Source organism: Rhodotorula paludigena, assembly GCF_050403205.1.
Source record: "Rhodotorula paludigena JCM10292 DNA, Rt_paludigena_JCM10292v1_ctg53, whole genome shotgun sequence".
In the NCBI taxonomy this organism is placed as follows: domain Eukaryota; kingdom Fungi; phylum Basidiomycota; class Microbotryomycetes; order Sporidiobolales; family Sporidiobolaceae; genus Rhodotorula; species Rhodotorula paludigena.
In genome coordinates this window covers 18,738-36,836 of record NW_027481405.1, presented here as the reverse complement: position 1 = coordinate 36,836, position 18,099 = coordinate 18,738, and the positions used below count along the sequence as shown (strand labels likewise).

Sequence of the window (18,099 nt, the reverse complement as noted above, 5' to 3'; positions counted from 1 at the left end):
AACCGGCCGTGGGGTGCTGAGTCTATCACTACAACGGTATCTGACGGGATCCGAGACGACGGGCGCGGCGATGAGCATGGATGACACGAGTCTCTCGCACGACGAGTACTGACTCCATCTGTGTTCACCTGCACAGATCCTTACTGCTATGTTCTCGTACTCCTTCCAGCCTGAGCCTGCAACACTGCCTTCTGGTTCTCATGGTCCACCACCACATCTGCCGTCTTCGCCCGCCACGGAATGCTTGTCCCACGACTCATCCCGAACCGGGTGCCACGCGTGCCAAATGCCTTTCTCGTCATCTGTGAGCCTTGTGTCCTTTGATGGTCCAATGCCCGCACGCAACGACGACAACACACATTTCCTCATGTCTTCTTTCTCCGGCGTATACCTCTCCATCGCTAGGAGTCCAGGATGCCGATACCCATTTTATCTGGAAGACTGAGCTTGCATAGTTACGAGCACACGGTTGCGCGCGAACAAGGGGACTGACAGACGTCGTTCCCCTCGCGCAGGACCTCCATCTCTGCACTCTGATTCTGCCTGCGACTGACTGTTTTTGCGAGTATCCCGGTCAAGCTCGTGGATTTGCAACAAAGCGCCCAGACTTATCTGATGATGCCGGGGACGATTGAAGGCGAGTCGTACCGTGCCCGAGAAATGCAAAGTCGCGAGAAACCAGTCATCACCCACCTGTGCCTCGTTCTGATCGTCATCGTTATCTTGAGACTCGTCTTGTAGAGAGAAAGCTCGCGAGCGACGCAAGAGGCGAGCGAGGCGGTGCAGCGCTTCGACGCGCGCTCGGAGCACAAGTCGCCGGCGAGATGAGCGCTCTCGCTCTCGACGCCTCGCCCGAGCAAGTCTAGCTACCAGCCAGGACGAGCAGGATGCAGTCGACTGCGCCGCTGAGCGAGCTCGTGCTCTCGTCTACGCACTCTGCCTCGCCGCTCCCGACCGTCTCGCTGCACGACCCCGTCTCGGGCGCGCTCGTCTACTCCTTCCGATCCCCCGTGGCGGCCAGCACGGTCCAGTCAAGCGGAGGGAGGGGCAGGGACGGCGAGGACAAGCCCAGCTTGGAGTACCGCCGGACATTCGATGCGGTCGAGGCGAGCAACGGGTGCGGAGGGTTCCTCATGGGCTTGGGCGGCAAGGACGGGAGGGCCGCAATCAACGTCTGGAGCTACACGAGGGTGCGCTCCACGCCCTTCCTCGAGTTGCTGAGTGGGAATCGCCTCACGTTGCTCACTCCTCGACTCGCTCGCTCGCTCGCTCGCAGGAGACGACCCAGCAGCGCTTGATCCCTCCCGTCCGCCTCTCGACCTTTGCACTCAGTCGCGATGGCGTCTACATGGCTGGCGGCACGCTCGACGGCCGTATCTTCCTCTGGGAGGTGCGTCTCCTTTCACTCTATTCGTTGCACCTCGTTCCGCCTGGCTTACCGGTTCCGTCCCGAAGGTCTCGAGCGGCACGCTCCTCGTCACTGTCGACGCGCACTACCGCTCGATCAGCGCGCTCAAGTTCTCGGACGACGGCGCGGCGCTCGTGAGCGGGAGCGAAGACGCGGGTGTGAGCGTCTGGTCCATCGGACGGTGCGTCGGCCTCCCCTGCCTCCCCATGCCCTGCCTGTGACTCATCGGCTTAACGGTCGGGGTGCAGACTGCTGAACGCGACGCCCATGAACCCGCCTGCGCCGTACGCGACCTTGTCGGACCACACGCTTCCTATCACCGACATTTGTGTCGGGCTCGGCTCGTTCCCGCACTGCCGCGTCATGACCTCCTCGATGGACTCGACCGTCAAGGTGCGCTGATCTGTTGAACGTGCGAGGAAAGCGCCGCTGACGAGCGGTATTCGCAGATCTGGGACATCTCGACCTCTCCCGCCTCGCTCCTCTCGACCTTCTCCTTCCCGCACCCCGTGTCGCACATCGCCTGGGACACGCTCGAGCGCTTCTTCTTCGCCGCCGGGCCCTCGCCCCCGCCCGCCGGTCCCGCCTCCTCCGCCGCACCCTCTTCTTCAACGACGCCCGCTGCAGCAGACGGGCCGGCCAAGAGCCGCGTCGTGCGCGTCAACCTGTTCCGCAAGCGGAAAGACGAGTTCGGGATCGACGTGTCGGAGCCGGTCGGCGGCGGCGGGAGGGGCGAGGTCGAGCGGGTCGGAGAGGACAGCGGGAAGGAGGGCGAGAGTTACGAGATTAGGTGCGTCGGCGGTGCCGTCTCCTGCTTTACGTGACTCGTGGCCCCTCGGTTGGAGCTGCCGCGCTGAAGCTGAGAATCATCGACGGCGCCTACGTACTTACGCCTTTGCCTCGCGCAGCGACACCATCACCTCTCTGCACCTCTCGTCGCACTCGCCTATGCTCCTCCTCGGCACCCTGACCTCGCAAGTCCACCTCGTCTCTCTCCCCTCGCTCCTCCCCTCGCGCATCCTCTCCCCGCCGCCCTCGTCCACCTCCCCGGGGGCCATCACGAGTCTGAGCACGCTCCTGCGCCCGCTCGAGCTCGGCGCCTCGTCCGCCCACGGCGGCAGCGGCGGCACGCTCGAGCTCCCCTCCCGCACCCTCTTCGGCGGGTCCTCGGGCTCCGGCGCGGCCGCGGGGATGGGACTGGGGAGGACGGTCGTGCCCCCCTCGGAGCGCGAGCGCGGCGGCCCCCACTCGCGCGTCGTCGACGTGCGCATCGCCGGCGGGCTCGGAGGAGGAGGAGGAGAGCGCATCGAGGACCTGATCCAGCCCGCGCGCGGGCTCGCGAGCCCGGCGGCGCGGCTCCCCTGCGGCGGTAGCGCGGAGGGAGGGGCGGGAGGGGGGCTGGAGAGGGAGCGGGCGCGTGCGAACGAGCTGCAGAGGGAGGTCGAGGCGCTGCGGCTGCAGCTGGGGAGGGCGGTTGGGGTGGGCGAGGGCTTGTGGAAGAAGGTCGTCGAGGGGGTGCTCGAGGGGCGGTAGACCGTGCGAGGGCGGCGGGAATGCGCTACCTATGCACCCGAGCGAGCAAAGAGCGGCGATTTTTGCCAGATAGCTCGGAGCGTGTGCCAGATCTACAACAGACGAGATGCTGGATCAGAATGCAAGGTCGTCTCGAAACTAGCAACGGTGAACTTTCCCGTCTCTTCCGTTGGCGCCGCAGATAGACGATGTGCAAATGCGCTGTTGATACATAGGTGGACTGCCGCTCGGTCCCTAGACTGTACCCCCCGGTCAAACCCTCCTCGCTCACCGCTGTGCGACGGGGGCCTCTCCTCGTGCGCGCTCTGCAGCCCGGACGGCCTCCCGGATGCGCCGTTGCCGTGACATGACGAGACCGGTGGTGGCAGGTGCTGGTCGCGGGTCGGTCTCTGCGGAGCGTAGAAAGCGGTCAGTCGCGAATCGCAGCGAGGGAAGAGACGTCGGACGGACGGAGGACGCCGGCTTGGACGAGGAGGCGCTCTACGGGCTTGGAGGGGATGGCGCCCTGGCTGAGCCAGTAGCGGACGCGGTCGAGGTTCCAGCGGACGTGCTTCACGCCGACGTCTGCCTGTGCGGTCCTGGGGAGGAACTGGCGGGCGCCCCAGTCGCGCTCGTCGCGGAGGTGGCCGTTCGGGGAGCGGGAGGGCGGGGGCTGCACGACGGGGAGCGGGTCAAACTCGCCGAGGCGCTCGAGCGGGCGGGCGGTGGCGCGGGCCGAGGACTGGGTCGCGACGAGGTCGAAGCGCGGGGCGTTGCGGGTGAGGTGGTGGCGCGCGAGGCGGATGCGGATGCCCATGGTCTCGCTTCAAGTGTGGCCCGTGTCCTGACTTTGCTCGAACGTGCGCTCGAGAGGCGAGGGCGAGGTGTAGCTGCCGAGACGAGCGATGGAGAGCGGCAGCTTGCACCCGGCACTCGTCTGCGCACACAGCTCTGCAGGACTCGAGCTGCGGGAGAAAAGACTGCACGCACTCCAGCAGACACACAGGCCAACTCGCCCGCTCTCCTCGCTCGCTTGACCCGCCCCGCCGTGCGTCCCTCGTCCTTCAGCTTCATCTCTCTCCGCTCGTCGCCGTTTGCTTACTCCCCTGCGCTCTACAGCTTGCAGTACCTCGATAGAACTACTCCGCAGACACTCGCACACGATGCCCGCCTCGCAGTACGCCTCGGCCATCATCGAGACGGCCCTCGCCGCAGAGCAGCCCATCCTCCGCTTCGGCACCTTCACGCTCAAGTCGGGCCGCTCGTCCCCCTACTTCTTCAACTTTGGCCTCTTCAACACGGGCGCCCTCCTCCTCGCCCTCGCGTCCGCCTTTGCCGACGCCATCCTCGACGCCTACCCGGACCTCGGCACCCCCGCCGCCGCCCCCGACACGCCCCGCGTCCTCTTTGGCCCCGCGTACAAGGGCATCCCCCTCGTCGCCGCCATCGCCGCAGAGCTCGCCCGCCGCGGCCGCGACGTCGGCTACAGCTACAACCGCAAGGAGAAAAAGGACCACGGCGAGGGCGGGTCCATCGTCGGCGCGCCCCTCGAGGGCCAGCGCGTCCTCATCGTCGACGACGTCATCACGGCCGGCACCGCCATCCGCGAGGCGCACAAGATCGTCGAGGCCGAGGGCGGAAAGACGGCCGGCATCGTCGAGGCGCTCGACCGCGAGGAGCGCGGCCATGCGCAGCTCAGCACCGTGCAGGAGGTCGAGCACGAGCTCGGCGTCAAGGTGACGAGCGTCGTCAAAATGCGCGACATTGTCGCGTGGCTCAAGGACCAGGGGCGCGACAGCGAGTGCAAGGCCATGGAGGAGTACCGCGCCCAGTGGGGCGTCAACTAGACAGCGCGGCAGCTCTCCCTCGTTTGTACGTGCGCTCGTTCCTTCTGCCCTGCCGACGACCTGACTGACGCTCTATGTCTTCTGCGCAGTGTAGCATACCCCCCGCAACCGGTTCCTTATTCCACTCGCATCCGCTGCGCGTCGGCTCGTCGCACAGCTGCGCAACCGCACGCTCACTCTCAATATCCCGGCTCGTTTCTGCCTGTCAGCTACGGACGAGGGCGAGCTGCGCTCCGGGAACAGTACGCTGCCGCGCAATCGAGAACGCAGAAGCACTTCGTCTCGCAGTTGCGGGAGCCGTGGCAACCCTCGCGCGTCCGCTGTTTGGTAGCGGATCTCTGTCCCAGCTAGCCAGCCATCATGGCTCACCTCGTGCTCGGCGACGGCCACCGACACGGCCAAACCTCGTCGACTTTCGCCTACGAGCATTCGCCGCCAGTTTCAAGTCGGAGAGCACGCTGCATATATCTACGCACCTACCGTACGCGGACAGCTTCAAATGCGCCTCGAGAATCGCCCACTGTGTTAGAGAGACTCGGCACCGCATCCGCAGCCAAAGTCGCTGCTGCTGCCTCCTCGGCTCCCGGAGGATCTTCATTCTCGGTCATGCCCGCGATGCATCGCGTGGCTGGCTATATTACATGAGCGGGCGAGGCGCTTGAACCACGGCCCACGAAGATGCAAAGGATCGCCCTCACACTTTTCATCACGCGAGACATGGCGAGACGAGATCGAAATGTTTCTGGTGGTCGCCGCAGAGCACGATGATGAGGAAGAGCCTCGGCCTCCGCCGCGATGCATGCGGTCTTCGCGTGAAACGACAGCCTGATGAGTTCACCACTTTGGCAGTAGGGCCAAGCGGCAAAGGGGTCGGCGCCCCCCTCGCAGCGGATTTTCCTCGTCGCACTTGGCACCCAAAAAGTCGCCGAGGAGCATCCCGGGCGGCCTTGAGCGGGCTCTGACAGTACCGGTAGCGCAGCCCGCCGAGCAGTGAGACTGCGCTCGCGTAATGTAGCTGAACCTTGGGCTGGAGCTCGAGGAGAGCGGGAAGCTGCTCGTTCGCTCCCGGCGGGCGGGCTCGAGAAGCGGGACCGAAGCCGTGTCCTGCTGCGAGGACTGAAGTAGCGCCATATGTACTCTTGAGACAGATCGTGTGCGTTGAAGCACGGGGCTAGAGCAGTGGAGGCGGTTTCTGGAGAGAAAGCGACGTGATGCACAAAAGCTTCTGCGCGAGCAGTCGAGGCTCGTCGAGCATGCCTGGCTCTAGCTCGAGGGCGCTACGTAGAGAGAGCATATGAAGCCGACACAGAGCAATACCATAAGCCCGAGAGCCACGCGAGAGGCAGCGGTGCGCAGCCGATGAGCGGAACCAAGCCCGAGCATGCAGGGTTCCTCGACAAGTCGTCGGCGCAAGTGGGTGCCGATGCGTGCGATGGCAGCCTAACACGGTCCTGCACGCAGTCACTTGGAGACGAAGAGCAAGCAGGTAGCCGGAGAGCTGGCCGGTCCAGCCCTTGCGTCCGTCACATTCGCATGAAGCCGCGGTGTCGTCGGCGGCGGGGCGGCGGGCAGCATGCCCCTGCACTCGCTTGCGGAGCAAGCGCAATGTGTCTCAGTGCGGAGCACCTGCGTGCGCTCGAGTCCTGCAGGGGGAAGAGCGCAAATGTGCAGAGCATACAGCATACACACGCAGACGAGGACAAGGCGGGGAGGTGTCCGACCGGGCTTGATTAAAAAAGTGGAGGTGACGGATCGGCGTCGCGCGTGCGGCTGCGCGCGCAGACGGCGACTCCACGAGAATGAAGCCCGCCATCTCGGGCATTCCTGGTGACGAGAAGAGCTCTGGACCCAAGGGCTCGATGTCGCGGGCAGGGCGCTACAGACCAAGCCCGCCGAGGAGAGACAGCACGTAGCGCGAGAAGAACGAGGCAGCCTCGCGGGAGCGTGGGCTCGGGAAGAGAGGTGAGCACAAGCCGGGGCGGCAAGAGACACGTCGGAAACGGAAGGAGCGGGCGAAGAAGGCGCGGCCCTGGTTCTGATCTGCGTCTCTCGCCCGCACGCGCGCCCTGGCTGGCTACAGTACCTAGCAACGGGTTCCTGGCTCGGCGGCTGCCGCCCTGCACAACGCTGCATCACGTACCGCGTGTCCGGCTCGGTTGCTGCTCTTCTGCCCGCTCTCCCGCGTCACTCCACCGCTGTTCTCCTGCTCTCCGCTGGGTCCTAGCGAGCAGACAGGCGCTCGACAGGCAGAGGTGCAGCCGCGCTTCATCTCGCTCGGTCCCGCACCCCGCTCGAAGGCCATCTTTCCCGAATCTCGGTTCCCTTCGGCGACGTCAACGCCGCCTGGCCTCGCGAGCTCGAGCGCACTCCTGCCTTCGACATTCAGCGGCGAGGCAGCTTTGCTCTGCGCTTCCGAATAGCGTCAACGACGTCCGCAGGCCAGAGCCTACCTCACGTGCGGCTTCTTTCCTCCGGCTCCGCACAATCCGCTCGCACCCTGCTGAACCGGCGTCGTTGCAACAGACGCGCAGTACTCCGGAGACGACGTAGCTGCAGCCTTCTCCGCTTCGACGGGTGTCAAACCTTCCGGAATGGCGACCACCTCGTACGCCTTGCCGCCGCCGATTACGCCGCGCGCGACTTACGGCGGAGCACAGCACTACGCAGAGGTGCAGCACTACGTCAGTGAAGAGCCCTACGAGGTCTACGGGCAGGGTGAGTCTCAGCTTTTTCGCTTTGATGGGTCGGCAGGGAGCGGCGTTCGATTCGACTCGACGAAGTCGGCCTCGAACGGTCTCGCTGACGAGCTCTGCACACCTAGATTACACCTGTGTCGACTTCGCGGTCGCGCCAACCTACTCGTCCGCCGACTACTCTGCCCTGCCCACTCCGCCTCGCTCAACTTACCGTCCGCCTTCATCTGCGTCATCCTGGTCCGATGCGCCGTCAAGTCGACCGCGATACATGCACGATCTTCCTGCGCCACGGCCGGTCTATCCCGTGGCCGAAGAGCCGACGATGCTCGACTCGGCTTTCGAGCCTGTCGCGTACGACTCATCTATGAGCGCCCCGTCAACAGCCGAGGCGATGTACTCTGGCGACGACGGCTTTGCGTATTCGGTCACGCGGGACACGCCCATAGCGCCGTCCTATTCGACGTCGCCGACAACCGACTTCTCCGCTTCCTTCCCCCCCATTTCGTCTCGCTCTGCGCCTCGAGGTCGGGGTGTCCGCGCGTCGACCTGGACCTGCACGCTGTGTGGTTGGGCAGCAGCGACGGCGGAGCAATACGACTTCCACCTCAAGGCTCACGACGGCGACTGCCTTTTCCAGTGCCATCTCGACGAGTGCGGCGCGACGTTCGGCCTCGCGGAGGAGCTCGTGCTGCACGCCAAAGGGCATCAGCAGTCTCAGGCGCACAAGCCCAAGCGGTCTTGGGACGAGGTGCAGTACGTCGAGGCGCCGAACTCGGCGACCCAGCTCTGGACGCCGGAGCAGCCGAGCAAGCGCGTCTGCGTCGAACCCATCACGCCCGTGACGCCTGCGCACATGCAGAGGGCGACACACCGCCGTATGTCCCTGCAGCAGCAGGAGCAGCGCCGGCCGTCCACCGCATGTGTCGGGTCGTCTTCGTCCGGCTCGAGTGATATCAGGCAGGGATTGGCGTACGGCAACGGTTCGCCGCGATTGGCGCGAGCTGGACGCTCCAGCTCGTACGACCCGACGACCCGCCCGCTCCGCGCGAGCGCGTCCCGCTCGTCCCTCGGCCAGAACGAGCCGTACACGGCGGCGTTCGGCGCGTCTGAGGCGCGGCAGCCGCCCTCGACGCCCAAGCCGTTGTCGGTCTACACTCTCCCGGCCTCGCCCGCCATCTCGCAGCATGCGACTCCGCACCAGCCGCGCACGCGCTCGCCGCCGCGGTATCAGGAGCCGTCTCCGCAGTTCGCCTACCGCCCGCTCAGCCGCCTCGCTTCGCCCGTCAACATCCCTTCTTCCGCGCCCATCAACCAGGGCGCATTCGAGCCGTACCCCGACGTCGCCTCGTCCGACATGATCGTCTCGTACTCGCTGCCGCAGGCGCCGCAGCTGCAAACGCCTGCGCGCGGCCGGACGATCCACTCGCGGCGACTCGAGCAGCAGCAGCCGCATTATGCGTACGGCGACTACGAGCCGGCGCACGTGTACGCCCACGCGCCGGCGCAGCAGTCGACTCCGACCTCGCAGTACTACTACACCACGCCTGCGCGTGCAACGTACGCTAACGCGCCACCAGCTGTCGACTACGGCTATGCCGCGTACCCCGACGAGGCCGCTCAGCAGGCTCACCCGCGGTCGTACGGCTCCGGCCCGGCTCTCGTGCCCATCCCCGCCGAAACAGCTGCCTCGCCCACGCGCCGCCGCTCGTCGGGCAATTCGACGGTCGGCTCGATTGCGAGCAACCAGAACGAGTACACGACCGCGCAGGCGTCGCTCGTCTCGGCCGCTTCGATGAACCGACTCCTGTCACGCCTCCCCGCGCCTTCGGGTTCGCCTTATGTCCAGCAGCCCCAGCCATACGCTCCGCATGCCGCCACGCAGAGCCGGTCTCCGCGTGCGCCGGCGCGCTTCGTCCTCTCGGACGACGACGGGCCGAACGTGTCTGCCATCCACCCGCGGTACCGCCAGCCGCCTCCCGTCGCGCCCGCGCCGCCGCCGCTGTCGCCGACATCGCCGCCCAAGCCGGTCAAGATGCACCACTGCGAGATTGACGGGTGCGGCAAGGCGTTCAAGCGGTTCGAGCACCTCAAGCGGCACGAGCGCACGCACACGCTCGAGAAGCCGTTCTGCTGCGACATCGAGGGGTGCGGCCGGTGGTTCAGGTGCGCTTCGGCTTTCTTAGAGCTCAATTACCTCAGGTTGCTGACTATCGATCAATCACGCAGCCGCTCGGACAACCTCGCGCAGCACCGCAAGACGCACGAGCGCAACGGCAAGACGGCGCGCGCGACGGCCGCCGCCCTCCGTGCGGCCGGGATGGACGTCTTTGTCCCCGCTACCCCGGCAGCGCCCAGCCGCCCGGTGCGGGCTGCGCGCAAAAAGGCGCAGAAGGTGGCGCAGGAGGCCGAGTTCGAGCCGCAGGTCGTGCTCGTGGAGGAGGACATGGACGACGAGGCGGAGGGCCAGGCGCATTTCGAGGTGCAGGACCTCCAGGTCGACGGCTGAGGCGCCGTCCTTGTACCCCTCATATATCAGCATCTGTGCGTGTCGGTATGCGACCGCTCGTGTGTATCCTCTCCATCCAGCAGCTGGCACCCATCTTAGTCGTTCCGCATCTGGCGTCGCTCTGTATCGCCGTTCTTTTCGTGCAGCAGTTGTGCAACCCAGCAGTGTCTCCCGATCCCCAATTCGAGACGAAGGAGAGGTGCCTGCTCCCGCACGCCGCCATTCATCGCTGCGCGTCGCGATCACGGCGAGCGCGCGGTTCCTCCGTCGCTTTCGCCCTTTGCTCGGCGCCGTCTCTATCTGTCGTCGTTTGCTGTGTCTGTGTTGCTCCAGCGGGCTTGTCACGCCCCTCTCGTCGCTCCTTAACCTCCACCTACGCTCGTTTGCACCCCGCGAGGATGCGCCTCTCCGCGCTCCTCGTCGCTCTCCCCGCCGTCTTCGCAGCCTCGTCCCGCGCCTTCGCGTCACCCTGGGCGCCGGCAGGGCTGCACGCACGCGCAGAGAACGACCCTGACGATCCCACCGGTGCGTCTCTGCGCTCACGCGCCGTCCTCGACGTTGAAGCACTTCGCTCGAGCCGCTGTTGCTAACTTTGGCCTCGCGCTCTCTCCATTGTCCAGGCAAGACGCTCTAGTGAGTCCGCTCCTCCTCCTTGGCCATTGTTCGTTACAAGGGTGCACGCCGCACAAGAGTGCCGAGGCGGCGGGGAGGATCTGCTCGACCGCCGCTTGATCACGCGGGTCGACGCGACTTGGACTTGCAGTCTAGCGCTTCCGGGCAGGAAGCGTGTCCGCAGGGACTGTGCTTTCCTGAGTGAGGCTGCGCGCGCTCGAAGCGGGACACGAGCGTCCAGACCTCCAGGCGGAAAGACTGGGACGTACCATGTGCTGGTGGTCCACGCGCCGCAGGATGTGCTCGTCCCGTCTCGCGCTACACCATCAAGAAGTCAAAGCAAAGACGATCCGCGGGGCGTTTGCTGATCCGCCCCCTCTTCGTGCTGCAGTATCACGGAGCCCGCCTGTGGATACTATCGCGTAAGTGCACTCCTCGGCCCGTCTCACTTCCGCATATTCCTTGAGCGCTGACACTCCCCAAACAGTGCGTCGTCACCTGGCCCGTCGGCTCCAAGGTCGCGGTCAACTGGCTCGGACCGCCGCCCGGCAATGTCCGCGTCTCGCTCGAGAGCAATATTGGTGGTCCGAGCTACCTCATCACGTCGAGCATTGCGGCCAATTCGCAGGAGGGCTATTGTGACAGCGGGTACGGGATGGGCGTCATCGCGCAGGGGCATGAGTGCGGGCGCGTCGAATTTGTCGTCCCCGAGAAGTGGCAGCGGCTCAACAACTGTGCGTGCCTTCCCACCTGCACCTGCATTGCTAGGCACGCTGCTCACGGCCCTTGCGCACAGACACGATTGTGGTTCAGTCACTGTCGGACGAGTCGCTCATCGGCTACACCGACATGATCACGATCGCCGATTACAACGCCTCATCCCCCTCGGCCGTCCCCGCCAAGCAGGTCCCCGCGGGCACCTCCGTCTCGCTCTTGACCATTCCTGGACCGACGAGCGTCAACAAGGGCGCCAGCACCCGCTACACGGGCGTTTACCCCTCGCCGACGGCTGTCACGGCGCAGACGACCACCACTACTCCTCCCGTCGCCGCCGAGACGACCTCGTCCTTACTGCCGTCCTCGATCGTCCGTCTGTCGTCCTCGTCGCTCCTCACGTCGAGCTCGAGCGCAGCAGCCAACGCAACGGTTGCAGCACAGACGGGTCTTGCGGCCGTCAATTCGACCGTCTCCTCGCCTTCGAGCGGCGTGAGCTCGACGGGCACGGCTGGCGCCGGCAACGGCGCAGTGTCACTCTCGGCGCAGACCCTGACGGGCGCCGCTGCTTTCGTCGCGGCCGCACTCGCCGTCATCGCCTGAGCAACTTCGACCTCCTTCGTCCTCTCGACTATCTCGCCTCGTTCGCCTTTCGGCTCGCAACGCCACTATACCCCTGAGCACTAGTCTTTTATCCCGCACAGATTACAGACCCTCGTCCCGTCCCATCCGTCGTCTCGTTATCACCTCGCATCCCTTCGCACGTTCCTGCCTGCGTCCCTATTCCCGCACAACCGCACCCCCTGTATGGCTTGCCCGGCGCCTCAGTCGTATACCCTACCCCCACGCCTCTCGTCGCTTCTCGCCGGATCTGGATGAGGTGGACGCACGCGCAATCTCTGCAACGCTGGAGCCCGCTGGTCGCGCTCCCCGAGCGCAGCCCGCATCTTGCCCACAATCCTGATATTTGACCGCCCGTCAAGTCTCAGCGAGGCCTCGAGAGGTGAGGTGTGCTCGTGAGAGATGAACACCGACCTCTGCCCAAGAAGAGAAGGAGAGCGATACGAACTTTGTTTCGAGACAAGGCGACGAGATGTGGACAAAGTGTACAGAGAGGACAGCCAAGAGAGCCAGGACATGCAAGACACGAGGGAACAAATGGAAGAGGCGGAGCGGGAAGAGGGGGAGGGCAGATGGGGTCTAGCAGAAGCGCGGGTCGTGCTTATACTTGTACTTGACGAGTTCCGGGTCGCTCTGCTCGCGCATGCCGAGCTCGATCATCTGGATCTGCAGCGCCGTGTGCTTCCTGCGGGGGTGGCGAAACAAGCGGGAAGGTGAGCAGGGCGAAAAGGCGTCACGGAGAGCGGGAAACGAGGACGCACGAAAAGCAGCGGGCCTGGAAGAGATTGCCAGATTGGAGCCAGAGGTGGGGAACACCCGAGTACCTCTGATGCAGAGCAAAGCGGAAGTCAGCATTCGCTCGAGATTTGCCGGTTTACACGGTGCGCCAGTTGACTGCGCACAAGCCTTGCCAGCGCGGCTCGAGATACAAAGAAAGCACTTAACGCACCCACACGCCCGGGATCTCGCCCTGTGCGTCCTCGCCCCAAACGGCGCCGAGGCGATTCGCGACATCGTCCGAAATGACGCGGCGCACCGTCTCGCGCTGCGAGGTGTAGCCGGTCGCGAGGACGACCAAGTCGGCCTTGAGCTCGACGCCGTCGGCGAAGAGGACGCCGTCTTGGGTAAGGCGGTCGATCTCGACGCCCTGCTTGACCTTGATCTTGCCGTCGGCGATGAGGCGACTGCAGCCGACGTCGATGTAGTACCCTCCGCCGTCGCGGAAGTACTTGATGAACAGGCCGCCAGGGTAGGCGTTGAGCTTGAAGCCGGCCTGCGAGACGGAGCCGGCGAAGCTGGGTCAGACTGGCTTGAGAAGGTCTCGGCTGGCGTTGACGCACCTTGGTCAGTCCGTCGAGGAGGTCCTTGTCCTTCTTCGCAATCTCCTTTGTCGCCTCGATGTGGAACTCCTCAAGAAGGTTGATGGGAAGCGAAGTGAGCATCAGGTCGGCGTCGTCCAAGGGCGGGCCGTCTTCCTCGTAGATGCCGTTGAGCAATCCCGGAATCCCGAATCTTGAACGAGATCATCAGCGATGTCCGACATTGTAGAATGACAGAGGGAACGCACTCGGACGACATGACATAGGTATGAGACCGCTGGACGATGGTCACGTCAAGGCCGTGCTCGAACGCGTCGGCCGCGATGTCGTGTCCCGAGTTGCAGCAGCCGACGACGACGATCTTCTTACCCTTCCACTCGTCCTTGCCGTGGCAGCCCGGGTGGCCCGACGAGTGGGTGAGGTAGCCCTTAAAGTCGCTCATCGGGAACTTGGGCATGCGCGGCTCGCCCGAGAAGCCGGAAGCCAGGACGAGGTGGTTGACCTTCATTTCGCGGTCGCTCTGGCCTTCGCGAACGATCCGGACGGACCACTGCTTCGTCTGCTCGTCGAAGGTCGGGTTCGGAGCGATCGTCGACTTGAGCCAGACGTTCAGCTCCATCTGCTCGGCTGTTTGAAGGGAGAGTCAGGGGCGTGGTGACTAGCTCCTCGCCGCAGGAGTGTCACGTACCGTAGTCCTCCATGTAATTTGCGAGCTTGTCCTTCGGCGTGTAAATGGGCCAGTCTGTGCCGGCGGATCTCGTGAGACGGAAGTCCACAGTTCCGTCAGGTGAGCGCGGGCCATAACGTACTTTTGGGGAATTGCATGTACGCGAACGCGTCGGCCCAGACTGGATCATGCAAGCAGAGTGAGTGGTAGCGGCGGCGCCAGGAGTCGCCAATGCGCGGGTTCTTCTCGACGATGAGGGTCTTGATGCCGAGGACGGTCAAGCGCGCCGCGAGCATCAGACCGTTCTGTCCGCCGCCAACGATGAGCACAGCTGGGTCCTCGTCTTCGAACTTCTGCTGCTTGTTGCGCTTGTCGAGCCAGTTGTCGGACGAAGCGTGCAAGCCGTGCTCGGCGCCGAGCGGACGACGGTGGCCAGCGAACTCTTCGTGACCCTTGATCTCCCAGAACGCCGTCTGTGTCGTCATTGGAACAGGAATGAGCCTGTAAGTGTGTGTGAGAAGACGAAGAAAGGCGGTAGGACGAACGAAGAAAGTGTAGGCCTTCCAGTCGCCCGCGCCCGGCGACGACTCGCGCAAGCGGAGGAAGCCCTTGCCACGGCCCTCGTCAGTCTCGAAGGTGGTAAAGGCCTGGAGCCAGTTGGCTGCGTCGTTGACAATGGCATCGTGCGGCTTGATCACCGTGAGCCTTTTGATGGCGGGAATGCCGTATCGCGTCAGATGCCCGCGGATGTCGCTCTTCTTCAGCGAGTTGAAGTCGAAGTCGATTGTCTGAATGGTTCAGCATGAACACAGTCAGCAGATGTGACGAAAGCGTAACCCTCGGAAGAGTGCGAGAGAGCCTCGGAGCTCGACGCGAACCGTCCGCTCTTCCCCCGAGCTCGTATGCAAGGGACAGACGTACGAGGATGTCACGCCACCATCCGTCGTTGGTAAAGTGCCGCTCAATGCCGTCAAGGTCCTTTGCGTCGAAAGCAGCTTGAATTGACGAGCAGAATGCCTGAGCAATGTCGGCAGGACGGTTGGCGCTGTGCATCCAGAAGTCAGCGCCGAGAGTCCGTGAATACATGAAGGAGTAGTCCACACGGCTGGGAAACCTTGAGAGACGCGGGGAGAGCGCTCTCGACGTGCGAGATCGTCTGCTTGAGCGTGTCGAGCACCGAGACGGGTGCTTGCTGTACGTCGGCGGAGGGAGGCATGGCTCGTATGTTCTGAGTGAGGAGGGAAGAAGAAGCCAAGCCAGCGAGCGAGCGAGAAGCGAGCGAGATCCGGGTTCCCCACCAAGCGAGGATGCTCCGACAGCGATACTGGACTCGGTGCGGAGACGGCACTGCCACGTCAGCTCTACTAGCACCCGAGGCAAGCCGGACGGCAGCGGTGGAGGCGTCGAGCGGAGACAATTGGCCGGCGTCGAAGGGACAGCGAGCGCCACGAAGAGGTCACGAGAGCGCTGCGGAGGTCCAGAGTTTCGGGGTCGCGGCGAGCAAGCGATAAAGTCTATCAACCTGCTCCCTCCACGCCGCGCGTCGCGTCTCGACACGGTCGGGCTGGCGTGGGCGAGAAAGAGGGACGGTCCCTACAAATCGACCCAGCGCCCGCTTGCCGTTGTGCGACCGAGGTCGACTTACGATCATCCTTCTCTTTGCTGTCGTCCGGCTTGGTGTGGCTGAGATGCTGGCTGGCTTCTGCCCCTCTCGCTCGCGCCCTCGCGCTTTCGCACGCGCCGATCGCCTCCAAGTGTTCCTCACGCGCCGATCCAGCTTGCTTTGACCGCTTCTCACGACTTTGTCTTGCCTCTACGGACTGTGCACGTCAAGTTTGCACGCTGCAGTGAACTGCAACTCGCGGCAATATCGCCGGTGGTCGGAGACGCGGGCGGGGCAGACCGCCCTGCAGCAGTCTTGCGCCGTCCTTGCCTCGGGAGCTTGCCTGGCGCAGGGCAGCCCCGCTGGCGCTGTTCGGCAGGCGAGGCAGGGCGCTCGCTTGTTGATCATTGCCGCCGACTTCAACCCGTGGGAAGAGCCTTCCCCACCTCGCGACTTTCGACGGCCCAGGCTCTCGTAGTCCTCGTTCCCCGCCCTTCCGTCGGGACCTGACGGATCCCGCGCAACCTCGCTTCATGTGTGCTTCAGGTCAGGACAGCACACGGGGAAGGGCCAAGGAGGGCGCTCGCGCTCCGCGCTGCGTGACCACGACGATGCCGCGCTTCGCAAACGCGGAACGGCTCCGATCACCTGCGTGAAAGCCTCCCGACTTCCGAGCAGGTCACGGGCGCCTTTGCTCCCCGTTGCATTTCAGGCTAGTATGCGGGGCAACGAGGAGACAGCCGGCTCCTTCCTCAGGATGGGCAGCGACGGTAGGCAACCGTCGCGGCGAGGTCTCTGCATGTCTTTCCGCTTGGTCTCCTGCTTTCGATCGCCTCGCCTCACGTCCGCTCACAACAACACCGCCTGAATGTCTACTCAGCCCACTCCGCCGCCTGAGAAGGCTCCAAACCACGATCTCGAGGCTGGCAATCTCGGGTTGCTTGACAGCAACGGCGGCGCATCCCTGCGTCGGCAGATCTCGGTGCAGCTCACATCTGAGCAGTTCGAGCGTCTGTACCTTCAGCCAGGCGGAACGAAAGCCAAAGGCGACCTGGCCAAGGTGCGTTCACACTTGAATTTCACTCTCTGTCGCGACCTCCTCTGCTCGCCATTGGGCCTAGACGACCGCCGTGCTGTAATCTTAAGGACTGACGGCACTGACCCTGGTTCTCGCGACCGACAGCGCTTCGGTAACCCAACTCCGCTTGGCATCGCTTCCTTCCTGCTGTGCTTGACGCCCTTTTCCTGCTACCTGATGGGGTCAGTCCCTTGCTCGACTCCTTGGACTGATGGATGGACGACAATTAATGCTTGCCGCATGTCTAGATGGGTTGGCACGTCCACCGCCGCTGCCGCAACTCTCGTGTGCGTTTCTCTCCCTCCTCTGCCTGTCGGCATGCTCTTCACTCACTCTACCGTCGGGCCATAGTGGCGCAATGTACTTCATGGGCGGTCTCGGTCTCACTCTGGCCGGCATCTTCGAGTGGGTGCTTGGCAAGTGAGTCCGATTAATCGTCCGCACCAAGTCGTCGCGCTCTGGTTCTCACCCTGCCTTCCTCCGACAGCACCTTTACTTCGGTTGTCTTCATCACCTTTGGGGCTTTCTGGCTCAGCTTCGGCTTCCTGCTAGAGCCTTCGCAAGGGATTGCCAGCGCGCTCGACGCGTGAGTCGCTGTTCTCAACTGCCCTTGCTCTGCTGACTCGGAATGTGATTGTCACGCAGCACGTCTGTCGAATACAACGGCGGCATTGCGATGTACCTCATCTGTGCGTCTCGCTCAACCGTTTGACCACTGTCGAGGTCTCTGACCTGGACCTTCGTGATCGCAGGGTGGAGCGTCCTCGTCCTCATCTACCTGGTTGCCTCGCTCCGAACCAACGCCGTCTTCGTTGCGCTCTTCACGTTCCTCGAGAGTGCGTCTATCTCGATCGCACGAGGACGACATCATGTTGACCTTCTCGGCACCCCTCGCAGTCACCTTCTGGATTCTCTCGGCCGTCTGTGCGCCTGCTACAGCTCAGGCGTCGAGTCAAGCGATAACTCACCTCTACTCCCTTCCAGACATCAAGTCGGCGTACGGCGATACGAGCAACATCAACGCACTGCTCAAAGCTGCCGGAGCTTTCGCGTTCCTCACGACGGCTATGGGCTGGTAAGGCCATCTCGACCGCTGCGAATCTTCGCGTCTCGATACGGGAACGCGAGACGGACACCAGGCTCACGCGGGAATATGCGCTGACCTCGCTCTTGTCTCTGCCTTCAATAGGTACCTCCAGGTTGTCCTCATCTTCGACTCGGTCGGCATTCCCATCAAGCTTCCTGTTGGCGACATGTCCACCTTCATGGCTCGTCGTCGCCACATTGACTGAGCATCTCGCTCGTGCTGAACTTACGAACCTTCTGCGGCGACGGTCCCCTTAGCTTATCTCGCTCGCGACATACGCTTGCATTTCCTCTTGTACCTATTCTTCGTCTACTTGTTACGGATACAAGGCACATCTGCGGCTCTTTCGTCCTCCCTCCTCACTCCTGGGCTGCGCGGCAGTCAGTTCTGCACGGTATTGTCACATCTCCATGGTCCACAATCGCGTGC

The 18,099-nt window shown here is 64.0% G+C and overlaps 7 protein-coding genes across 7 annotated transcripts; 5 read left to right on the top strand and 2 right to left on the bottom strand.

Annotated features, from left to right (window-relative positions):
- Positions 1-887: 887 nt before the first annotated feature.
- On the top strand, positions 888-2,941 carry IPI3 (chromatin-binding/pre-rRNA-processing protein IPI3; the record flags this gene model as incomplete). The annotated part of the gene is made up of 6 exons (XM_076651557.1): positions 888-1,190; positions 1,277-1,390; positions 1,456-1,589; positions 1,657-1,801; positions 1,858-2,198; positions 2,317-2,941. The coding sequence occupies 6 exons, from the start codon at positions 888-890 to the stop codon at positions 2,939-2,941; spliced, it is 1,662 nt and encodes a 553-aa protein (XP_076502863.1).
- Positions 2,942-3,208: 267 nt separating this feature from the next.
- Positions 3,209-3,737, bottom strand: MRPS16 (mitochondrial 37S ribosomal protein bS16m MRPS16; the record flags this gene model as incomplete). Its single annotated transcript, XM_076651556.1, has 2 exons — positions 3,209-3,330; positions 3,392-3,737. The coding sequence occupies 2 exons, from the start codon at positions 3,735-3,737 to the stop codon at positions 3,209-3,211; spliced, it is 468 nt and encodes a 155-aa protein (XP_076502862.1).
- A 346-nt stretch (positions 3,738-4,083) lies between these two features.
- Positions 4,084-4,767, top strand: JCM10292_005349 (orotate phosphoribosyltransferase; the record flags this gene model as incomplete). The annotated part of the gene is made up of 1 exon (XM_076651555.1): positions 4,084-4,767. One exon carries the CDS (start codon positions 4,084-4,086, stop codon positions 4,765-4,767), a length of 684 nt encoding a protein of 227 aa, XP_076502861.1.
- A 2,591-nt stretch (positions 4,768-7,358) lies between these two features.
- Positions 7,359-9,969, top strand: JCM10292_005348 (uncharacterized protein; the record flags this gene model as incomplete). Its single annotated transcript, XM_076651554.1, has 3 exons — positions 7,359-7,482; positions 7,589-9,626; positions 9,690-9,969. 3 exons carry the CDS (start codon positions 7,359-7,361, stop codon positions 9,967-9,969), a joined length of 2,442 nt encoding a protein of 813 aa, XP_076502860.1.
- A 398-nt stretch (positions 9,970-10,367) lies between these two features.
- JCM10292_005347 (uncharacterized protein) lies at positions 10,368-11,898 on the top strand (the record flags this gene model as incomplete). Its single annotated transcript, XM_076651553.1, has 5 exons — positions 10,368-10,494; positions 10,590-10,602; positions 10,973-11,003; positions 11,069-11,315; positions 11,378-11,898. The coding sequence occupies 5 exons, from the start codon at positions 10,368-10,370 to the stop codon at positions 11,896-11,898; spliced, it is 939 nt and encodes a 312-aa protein (XP_076502859.1).
- Positions 11,899-12,495: 597 nt separating this feature from the next.
- Positions 12,496-15,118, bottom strand: JCM10292_005346 (NAD(P)/FAD-dependent oxidoreductase; the record flags this gene model as incomplete). The annotated part of the gene is made up of 10 exons (XM_076651552.1): positions 12,496-12,601; positions 12,678-12,742; positions 12,866-13,189; positions 13,257-13,428; positions 13,484-13,862; positions 13,924-13,977; positions 14,045-14,375; positions 14,448-14,690; positions 14,824-14,947; positions 15,006-15,118. 10 exons carry the CDS (start codon positions 15,116-15,118, stop codon positions 12,496-12,498), a joined length of 1,911 nt encoding a protein of 636 aa, XP_076502858.1.
- Positions 15,119-16,373: 1,255 nt separating this feature from the next.
- Positions 16,374-17,875, top strand: JCM10292_005345 (acetate uptake transporter family protein; the record flags this gene model as incomplete). The annotated part of the gene is made up of 10 exons (XM_076651551.1): positions 16,374-16,565; positions 16,689-16,765; positions 16,832-16,870; positions 16,935-17,003; positions 17,071-17,169; positions 17,229-17,272; positions 17,336-17,419; positions 17,481-17,507; positions 17,568-17,658; positions 17,773-17,875. The coding sequence occupies 10 exons, from the start codon at positions 16,374-16,376 to the stop codon at positions 17,873-17,875; spliced, it is 825 nt and encodes a 274-aa protein (XP_076502857.1).
- Between the last annotated feature and the right edge of the window lie 224 nt (positions 17,876-18,099).